General features: G+C 23.5%; 1 protein-coding gene across 1 annotated transcript; it reads left to right on the top strand.

Moving 5' to 3' along the window:
- Window positions 1-574: 574 nt before the first annotated feature.
- On the top strand, window positions 575-9,047 carry LOC110670276 (acyl-CoA-binding domain-containing protein 2-like). The gene is made up of 6 exons (XM_058130097.1): window positions 575-626; window positions 3,763-3,810; window positions 8,407-8,523; window positions 8,606-8,668; window positions 8,733-8,840; window positions 8,935-9,047. The coding sequence occupies exons 1-6, from the start codon at window positions 575-577 to the stop codon at window positions 9,045-9,047; spliced, it is 501 nt and encodes a 166-aa protein (XP_057986080.1).
- Window positions 9,048-11,564: the final 2,517 nt, after the last annotated feature.

Raw genomic sequence — 11,564 nt, forward strand, 5'->3', positions numbered from 1 at the left:
GATTATAAAATGTAACCCAAAAATTATTTGTATTCCCCATTTATTTTCTTATCTTCTTGAATCCTAACTTTTGATTATAGTCAATAAAACTTTATCTAATCACCCAAAAGATTGCTAATTTATTGAGTCAAAGAAATGAAGTGGGAAAATAACAAGTAAAGCAAAAGGGGTATTAAGGAAAAATGTGACATTCAGTATGGGTAAAATAGTAATTTGGGGGTAAGGATTTTATGGTTTCGGTCTGCCCCAAGTCCACCGGGCGGATCTTCGTTTTGGCGGAGAATGGGAAGTTCCCACATTTTTTAAATGAGAATCCGCCCAACAATAAAATCTCGCGAACAACTGTTCTGAACCAATACAGTTATGACGCGTGTAAGTTCAGGTTCGGGAAATCTATAGGCTCGGATTCTAGCCTATCTGGATCCCCGAGCTTAGGCGTTGTTTTAGCTTAGCACCACGTCCTTTTTAATTCCCTCTCTGATACAGTGGTGGGGCCCACCTTAGCTATCACTGCCGTTAACTAATAAATAAAGAAATATAAAATAGCGTGGTATATTGCCAAGTGTACTCAAACATGATGAATGACACAAACACGATCTCCAACGCTGATGTTTTTGTTCCTGATGGTACCTCCTTGACTTACCCCCCCTGTCACCTTATCCTTGTCACTGTATTATTTTCACTCAATCCTTCTATTTTTTTAATTAATATTTTTTTATTTAAGAGTATCCTTTTAAATTTTATAATAATTAATAAATTATAAATTTGTATTTATCTTAGGGTATGTAAGAATAAATATTTAAATTTTAATTTATAATATAAATTTTTAATTTTTAATTTAAATAATATAAAATATCTATAATGTTTAATAATTAATTTTTAGATTATTTATATTTACGTGTTTTTTATTAAATTTAATAAATTATATTTTTATAAATTGATAATTTTAAATAAAAAATTAAAAAGTGATTGAAATACTCGATTATTAAAATTGTGAGTAAGAAAAAATAATTTTTTTTTAATAAATATCAACTTAATATAGAGAAAAAATAATTTTTTAATATAATAAGTGTCACACCATAAAAATAACATAAAAAACTTACTATTGAAAAATATAAAGAGTTTTATTTTATTTAATTAAAAAATTATAAAATTTTATATTATAAACTAAAATTTAAGTAACTTAGTGGTACGGTCATATAATTTACCCAATTTGAAGGCACTTTTTCATTTTTTTTTCTAATTATTTGTATTATAAATATGATAAATTTGATATTTAAAGGCTTAGATTTAAAAATTTTCATATTTATTTTTAAATTATAATTTTAGATAATTGTTTATGGTATAAATAATCAACATATAATATTGAACTAAAATTTTATATTTACAATATTTATACGTAATAAAATTTTCTATTAAAATGAAATAATTATAAATGTCACACAAATAATATTTAAATTGAAATTATTTTAAACCATATAATATTTAATTAAATGGTTTCCTTTTAAATTTTAACATGATGAAAAAAATTAGAAAAACGACTTTTATAATTTATTTCCATTATTACTCTTCCGCTTATGTACCTTAGTTGAGTTGACTTCAATAAGTTACCTCAATTATTATTGGCAGATGATTTTCTTTGTAATAACGTTGATGTCCAAAATGCGCAAGCCCTTGTTAAATTCAGACAATAATTAAATTACTACCTTCATTTATTTTTATATATTATTTAAAATTTTGTAAAATAATTAAATTTATTACATTATAAATAATTTTTTTAATTTAATAAAATTATTATTTATTTTACTCAATTAAGAAAAAATGATAAAATAAATTTTAAAAAATTATATAAATAATTATTATGTTTAATGGAGATGAAGATAAAATTGGAAAAAAAATAATTAGTAATTTTTATTTTTCTCTAAATGGCATATATTTTTTAAAAAATAATTTTTAAAAAATTATAAATAAAAGCAGACGGTGAGTATTTTATAAGAAGATGAGATGAAAATTAATTTATATTTATTTTGGATAGAGATAAATTAATTGAAGTTGGTGAGTGCTTTTATTTTTAATAATATATATATATATGTATGTGTGCGCGCGTGTTTGTGTGTGTGGAAAGGGAGAAAAAAAATATTAATTTTGTCAAAAATTTTCTTAATTTTTAAATTAATTGTAATTATATTTTTATTATTTAAATTAATTTTAATGTTTATATAAATTTAAAATTCTTACTTCTGTTTATATTTAATTTTAATTAAATATAAAATTTTATAAAAAATAATTAACTAAAATAAAAAATAATAAGTAAAAAAAAAAGAATTAGTTTATAATCTATCGATATCAATATTCTATGTAATAAATAAATGTATGAGAGTGGAAATATTGAATTTGCTCAAAATGCCCTTCATTAGTTTTATAATTTATAATTATATTTTTTTATTATTATAATTATATTATTATTTATTATTTAAATTAATTTTATAATTTTTATATATTTAAAATTTTAATCCTATTTTTATTTAAATTTTACTTAATTAAGTTTATTTATAATTCAAAACATTTATTTAGATCATTATATTGTAGGATTTCGTTAGGGTAGAATTACATTAATATAAAAAAAAAATCCTAAAATTACGGTTTCTTTTTCCCCGAGCACTTTAGGAATGCTTAAAAATTGAAAAAATAATAATTTAATTAATAAAAATTAACATAATTATTATTATCTCGAAAATCAACTTCAAAAAGAATACATCTATATCAACATATAAATTAAGTACAGTGGATTTTAACAGTTTAAGTGTTGTTGGGATGTCATTTATTATTATTATTATTATTATTATTATTATTATTATTATTATTATTATTATTATTATTATTATATGCTCTATAAATTATTCAAATAATTACGTATTTAGATATAAATAAAAAATTGAAATGATTTAATAATTTTGACATTGTATTGACGATTTCCATTTTTTTTAAATATAAATTTATAATTATTTTAAATGATCATCTACCCAAATAAATCTAAATGATTTTTCATAATTTATCTGTAATATATAAAAAAGTAAAAAGAGACTAATGAAATTGTCAAAAAATTATTAAATATTATTTATAATTATAGTATTATTTATTGTTTATATTAATTTTAGTGTTTATATAAATTTAAATTCTTAATTATATTTATACTTAATTTTCGCTTGATTAAAATCCTATTTATATTATAAAATGACAACGGCCAAAATGAAGTTGCAAGCTTGGCTTCTAGCTAAGGTGCTATATTGTGATCCTACCCTCATGTAAGTCTAGTTCTTGCATATTGCAGATTTGTTTTGGAAATAGATTAGTTTACCTTTTTTTTTTTTCCCTTATAATTTTTGTTTATTGTTGCTTTAAATTGCTTCAAAATCATCTAAGTTCTAAAGGGGTAGTGATCTTTTGTATTTTCATCATTTGCTTAGGGCAAAGATGAACAATGTGTAACTATGTTTCAGTTTTGGGATCTTTACATTCTCTTTTCATATTGTGCTTTTGTAGATCGCAAGTTTTTTTACAAATTAACGTGTACTATGAATTAATTTGTTCCAACCTTTTCATATGATAAGATTTGTGGCAACATTGTGGCTCATAGCCATGTGTTCTAATCCTCTGAAATACAAGTTATCGTTATTTCCCTATGGCAAAAAGGAAATCAATTTGATTTTATTGTTATTATTGATGTTGTTCTATAATGATCCCTTGAGTCATATGATTTAGAAGATGTTGATATATATATATATATTAGCATTAATTTTTTTTTTTTAGATGAAAAGAAAATTTTAGTTATTAATTTATTATTTTTATAAAATTTATTAGTAGTATTAATATATTATCAAACTTATTTTTAAAATTTTTCTCTATATTATATAAGAAAATATGAAATTATATAAAATATCATATATTAAATAAAAATTAATAATATTGATATTTATTGATAGGGGTGTGCACGATTAATTATATCAAATAAAATTAAAAAAATCAAATTGAAAATAATTGAAATTAAAATAGATCAATATTATATGAAATTACATTAAATTAAATTAAATTTGTTTTATTGTGATATATATAAACTCTTTAATCATGGTAAAAAAAGTTTAAAATTTTCATGCAAATTATGTATATTTTACAGAGCTTATATAATGCTAAAAGCTAAGTGTTAATAAACTCAATACTTTATTATTGAAGAAATTTAACACAAAAATATATCAACTAATTAAAAAATAAATAGTTAAACTTATATATTTATAAAACTCTTAAAATTACAAAATTATATTATAATTGTAAATTTTTTATTATAAATTTCACCTCTTATCATATTTACTCACAACTTTATAATTTCTTATTTCTATTTGATATACTTTTTTTTTTTCATAAGATGTACATACAACACGTATGTCATAAAAAATGAAAATTATTATATTATCATAATAATAATCAATACATTACATCATTCATGAAAAATAACAAAAAATTATACATAAAAATATTAAATGACGAGTATACGTAACGAGAATAGAAAATATACAACTCAGGTTAAAAAAAATAGTTAAAGGATGAAAAGTTTTATTAATAGTAATAATAATTAAAGTGGTATTAGAATTCCTATATATTTCATTGTATCAATAGTTTTCATTTTTCTAAAAATTTTAAAATATAAAAAATAAAAAATTAATTTTTTTATAAAATTCTAAGATCTTAACTTATTTTGATTTTTCAAAGATACTTAAAAAAAAAGGAATAATATGCATTTTACATTATACATAATAAAATATATACTCAATCATTAAGTTATAGCATTATTTTCGATTAAAATTGCATAAAACACATATGATTAATAGAGGTTAAAACCCATTAACGGGTGTTTGGTATGAGTGATTCGACATTCTTATTTTTTAAGTGAGATTAAGTATTCGATTCTCGTGAATGGGAAAGATGCCTACTGAAAATGTTTTATCCAGCGATGGAATCAGGAATTGACATTAGGGATGGCAAAGATCTTATAATTTTTTTCATGATCACTTTTAATCAAAGTTAAAAATAACTTTTAAATTTTAAAACTTCTTTTCATAAAATATATATTAATAATTTTATTATTATTCATGATATTAACTTAAAATTTTATTAGTTTACCATTTAAATTATAAAGTAACGAATTTATAATTTCACAACATATATATGAATATAATTACCAAAATAAAATACAAGTAGTTAAAATTTAATAAAAATTTTCATCAAATTTTTCATCCATCTATACATAAATATCAATGCTAATAATAATCTTATAAATGAAATTATCAATTTTAATTATAAAATAATATGAAAAGGAAAAAAAAAAGTAGAGAATGGATATAAAAGAAAATTGAATTTTGTGTCTTGAGATCCTGAGCGCGCGCGCCACACACACACATATATGATTTATTATCTTAATGAATTAAAATATTTATTTAATTAAGAGTTTAAATTATGAAATGTGCTTAAGTTAAGATTTGAAAATAATTAAATTTAAATATTAAAAAAAATTAAGTTAAATTATGAGTGCAACTAGGGAAACAAAATGAATCCACACAAGAACAAATATTTATAAGCTCTTTAACCTTCATTTTTTTTGGGCTAAGGGAGGCAGTAGGCCCCTACTTGTTATCCCTTAGTTTTGTCATTGATTTTACCTTTTTAATAGATCAACTTGACGCGAATATAATTAGTTTTAATTTATTAAATTAGGGATACATGTAATATATATATATATAAAATAGAGGTTAGAACCTACACCAGATAATACCTAGCAGGTATAATACAAGACAACCTCAAAGCATTATCATAATTAAGTAATCTTATACGTTCATATTTTTAATGGGTGCATATTGGTCAAGAAAGATTTTTTTTTTTTTTTAAGAGAAAGAGAATCTTTTTTTTTTTTTTTTAATAAAGGAGAAAGAGCATCATTTGGGTCCTATTATTTTCTGCATTGTTATATATAATTAATATATAAAAGGGGAGTTTCGCTTTCTGGATTCCTTCCCTTATATATATATTCTCAGTAAATAATAATTATAACGAAGATGCAAGACTAGGCCTATGGTACACATCCGTGCACCATACGCAAGTCATGATATTGTTTCTTGTGAGTATTTTTTAAGCTCTCCAATGATTTCAGAGATTATTATCTGTAATCTCCATACTTGGTTTTCTCAGTGGGAGACAATTTGACGGCAATTTCCTTCAACTTTCAATTGGTAATCATGCTTAGATTATTTTTTTTTATGTATTTTTCTGGGGTGGATATATTGCATGTGCCTGTGAATTTTCATATTATATATTATTTTTTGAACTTATGTATATTATTGCATTATTAATATATATATAATTATGATTTTTAGTGCTATGTATTTAATTATATGTTAATCACAGTATATTAAGGTCATGATCACTTTCTTTAGGAGGAAACATCATGTGGGTTTTGAGCCTTTGTAAATAAGCATACATTTACCTTTTTCAGTTGAAGTTGAAATCTAACCACACCCGCTGAATAATGTATGTAAAATGAGAGGATTATTTAAAATGATTTGTTCATACAACCACTAATGAGTGGTTGTTTATATTCAAAGCCTAAGTAAACAAGGCTTATTGTGTAAGGAACTAACTCATTTAACACAATAGAAATGTCCCGTCTATTTAATAAGGGCTCTTTTATCATCCTTCATACAATAAGATGTTAGTCGGTTAGATTAATACAGATGCACATATATTAGACTTACAGTTAATATAGATGCACGTATGTTGGATATTATGTAGATCTATTATTTAATGAAATTAAATATTAAAAAATAATTTATATAATTGATTTCAATTAATTTAAGATTAAAACTTAAATATTATTGTTGAATTGTTTAAAGTATGGAGCTAGTTTGGCAAATGAGCAATAGGGGAAGAAAACAAAAGATTGACAAGTATTTTCGTGGTGGGAGATGTTGAATTGAAGCAACAGATGAGGGGAAAAAAAGATGTGGACGATGAGTCCTAGGTAAAGATGTCAGCCAAGATATAAGCAGGGATGTGACCACAGCTCATCCAATATATAATTATACTAAAACATACACCTATCTTCTATAAGTCTATCCTGTCATCAATGTGCTGCTCCTTCCTTTATGGGCAATTGGATAGACTCTTCTGCCGTATAATAATATATACCATCTTTTTCATATTAAATTAATAATTTTTATAATCTATTATCTATTTAATAATAATAAATTCAAATATATATATATATATATATATATTTCTCTTTATGTTAGGTCAACATTCGCCCAATCAACTCCCTTTTCTTGCCCATATATATATCCATCAGCAGAACAACAACACAAATTAATAAGATTAATTTTATATTTAGAAATTATATATGATGTACAAATTAAATAAAAAATAATTCAATAAGACAAAAGAAATTCAATTTTATAAGACATGGCAATTTTTTTTATTTACTATGTTTTTGAATTTTTCTAATAAATTATATATTATACAAATTATTTGATATGTGTTCTAATAAATAATAAAGTATATTATATTATTTTGGCTATGAACATATATATATATATATATATATATATATAAAGATGCAAAATGAGAGTTAGAGATTCGATTTGTCTTTGCCTTCAAAATTTCTTAACTAAAAGGATGGGTTTATCAATATTTGAATCTTGATTTCTAACATTATAATTATGATCATAGAGAGTTTATAATTAAATTAATGTATTAATTATACTAATTTAATTTAATTGTATACATCTATTATATTTGACAAAACATAATTTAAATAGATGAAAATTTTTGTATAATCTTAATTAATTATAAATTTAAAATATAAATATATAAAATTTATATATTTAATAAATAATTTTATCATATATTTTATATTTCAGAATAGACTGAGTTTATAAAAGGAAATCTATAAAAAGAGAAAGTTGATAGTTATAGCTTACAGTTAGCCATCCAGCAGTAACATATTTTAAAAAAAAATAAAAAACCCATCTAGGCGCAGCCCAGTTGTTTTTATTGTAATAATCTACATACAGATGGTAGACACAAGTAGGCCAGCGACCACCACATCGGCCAAGAATGAAGCATCATTGTTAATCTCGCCCAAGCCCATCTGTACATTTAGGCACCCTCTCTGGGTGCGCAGCAGGTACAATATATAGCAGTAGTTGCAGAAGAGGAAGAAGAAAGAAGAAGAAGAAGAAGGTGCAAAGTTAGGCAATTTCAATCAGATTTTGAATGGCGACATTAGAGGTTCTCTCTCTCTCTCGGTCCAGCTCTCCATTATAAATTAAAATATCAATGAAATTTGTCTTTCTTGTACGTGACAAGAAGAGTTCAAAGAATTCGCTGAGAAGGCCACGTCATTGCCTCCAACTAAGGATGTAGATAAACTCATCCTCTATGGACTATTTAAGCAAGCAACTGTTGGAGCTGTTAATACCAGTCGATAGTCTCTCCCTTAATTCATTACCCTTCAATTCATACATATATGATCTTTAATTGATATATTGTATAATATGAGCAGATCGTCCAGGAATTTTCAGCCTCACAGAGAGGGCAAAATGGGATGCTTGGAAAGCGGTTGAAGGTAAAGATCTTTTCATTCATATATGTTCATCATTTTCCTATTGCTCATGATTTGGAATTTTCAGGGAAGACCAAACAACAAGCTATGGCTGAATACATCACCAAGGTCAAGCAATTGCAAGGATCACTGTCTTCTACATTAAAAAATATCTCAATTATGTGGTTTTTTTGTGGTATGTTATGAAAGATTCATCAGTGGTCATAACTCTACAAGATGAATATCTTTTTCTTTAATGAGAAAGAATGAAATTTTATTACTGATTGTAGAGAACAGATCAGAACAAAAGCTAGAGTGCAATCAACAGGATGAAAAGACAAGAAACAAGACTAAACCACTGTTGTTGAAAACGATTAACAGAAATGACTATTCATTCAGCTGAAGCTTCCAAATTAAGAAAAGGACAAATGAACATGTAGTCACAATTTCATACAAAGATTGGAGCAGTAAAAACAAATTACTAGTGAATCTGGCAGGTAGCCCCAGATGTTGTTTTGTTGAAAGTTGAGACGCAGGAGCATCGTTTTCAATTTGCTGCTGTGGGATTGCCATTTCCCACGTAGCATTTTCAAGTAGAAGATAGGGTTAATTAAGTTGGTACTGAACCGGAACAAGCTTCAATACATGGAACCCAATAATAATAATATTAATATGCACGTATCTCATTTTTATGATTATTTAGTTTTTTTCAATTTAATTGTGATTCAATTTCTTTGGTTTAGTAGTAAAAACTTTGAATTGACAAAAATACTCTTAAAATTTTTTATTATTTACTGATATATTATTTTTAATTATTTATAATAATTTTAAAATTTTTATTAAATTAAAATTCCTAACTTTACTTATAATTCTATTTAACTAAAATTTCTATGCAATTCAAATTAAAATTTTATAAAAAAATAATTAATAAATTCATATTAAAAAACGTAGATTTATATTTAAAAAATAATTCCAATTTAAATGACTTTTAATTATACTAAAAATTAATACCCTAAATTTTAATTAATAAAATTATATTTTTCATTATACTAATAATTAATTCCCTAAATTTCAATTAATAAAATTCTATTTTAGCTAAACTAAAATTAAATTTCAGATAAAAAAAATTAATACTATACTTATTTAAAAGAAAATAAAATTTATGAAATCACAAAAAGCTTCAGCAATGAAAGAAAAAAAAAATTCTTTGAGATCTTTGTTACCGACGTATATAATCTGATAGCTTAAATATATTTACTAAAACATTATATAAATATAACAAAAGTTTTTATTTACAATTAGGGGCAGACTCAAAAATAAAAATGAAAGAGGAAAAAATTAAATAGTTAAAAAAATATTATAATTAATTAAAATCTATAAATTATATTTTTATCAAATAATAATTATGATGTTTCATAAATAATATAATTTATTTACTTTAAATAATTAAAAATAATTTAATAGAAAAGGTGCATAAATTATAATCAACGTTCATTCTAATATTTTTTTTAGCAATCAATTAGGATATTAATTTGTAGAGAATTTATTTTATGATTTGAGTATTAAAGAATTAAAGTGTTATAGAAAAATTAAATTTGAGGTTAAGAGTTTAAGTGTGTGTAGAAATATTTTTAAATTAATTTTTGTTTTAAAATAATATATTATAATTGTTATAGTAAATAGTAATTAAAAATTTAAAAAATACAAATGCATATGTGTTAGACTCACAATAACCCTCATTTTAAAAATGATGACACATTACGAAAGATATTTTATGACATTCTAAAATCTATTATAATTATTACAGGCTCACTTGTATAAATTATCATAAACAGTACTATTTTATTAGACGGGAATTAGCATATAAGCATTAACTGAAATAGGCATAGACATGTTTTGAACTTTTATTCCTTATATTCATTCTCCATGAGTTGTTATTACATTTTTTTTTTTTTGTTCTAACTTAAGCATTGAATTCAGATTGCCAAGTTGGGAAAGCTCCTTGGCCCTTTAACCCCATACCGTCTAGCAGATCATAGGTCGTAGGAGAATTCAATAATTGTATAAGTACTTGAAGAGGTCATTTGCGTAGGAAAAGTACCCATATCACCTCGGTTAACTTTCATGATACATGAACACCTTATTCACATGTCATTCATTTAGAATATCACTTGTATCAAAAATTATCAGAAAGAAAAGAAAAAGAGAGACGAAAGATTAAATAGAGGAAAATACTATCAAAGTATTTATAAGTCTTAAATATTATGCGAATCTATTATTTAATAAAATTGAATGTTAAAAAATAATTTATATAATTAATTCTAATTAATTTGAAATTTTATTATTGTTGAATTGTTTAAAGTATGAAGCTAGTTTAGCAAATAAGCAATGGGGGAAGAAAACAAAAGATTGACAAATATTTTCGTGGGGGGAGATGTTGAATTGAAGTCACACATGAGGGGAAAAGAGATGTGGACGATGAGTACTAGGTCAGCCAAGATATAAGCAGGGATGTGACCACAGCTTATCCAATATATATAATTATACTAAAACATACATCTATCTTCTATAAGTCTATCCTGTCATCAATCTGCTGCGCCTTCCTCTATGGGCAATTGGATAGACTCTTCTGCCATATAATAATATATACCATCTTTTTCATTATTAATTTAATAATTTTTATAATCGATTTTCTATTTCATAATAAAAAAAATTATATATATATGGGCGAATGTTGACCTAACATAAAGAGAAATACATATATATATATAGTATTTCTCTTTATGTTAGGTCAACATTCGCCCAATCAACTCGCTTTTCTTGCCCATGTATATATCCATCAGCAGAACAACCACACAAATTAATAAGATTAATTTTATATTTAGAAATTCTATAAATAAAAAAAAATTCAATAAGACAA

Source organism: Hevea brasiliensis, chromosome 11 (genome assembly GCF_030052815.1).
Source record: "Hevea brasiliensis isolate MT/VB/25A 57/8 chromosome 11, ASM3005281v1, whole genome shotgun sequence".
In the NCBI taxonomy this organism is placed as follows: Eukaryota; Viridiplantae; Streptophyta; class Magnoliopsida; order Malpighiales; family Euphorbiaceae; genus Hevea; species Hevea brasiliensis.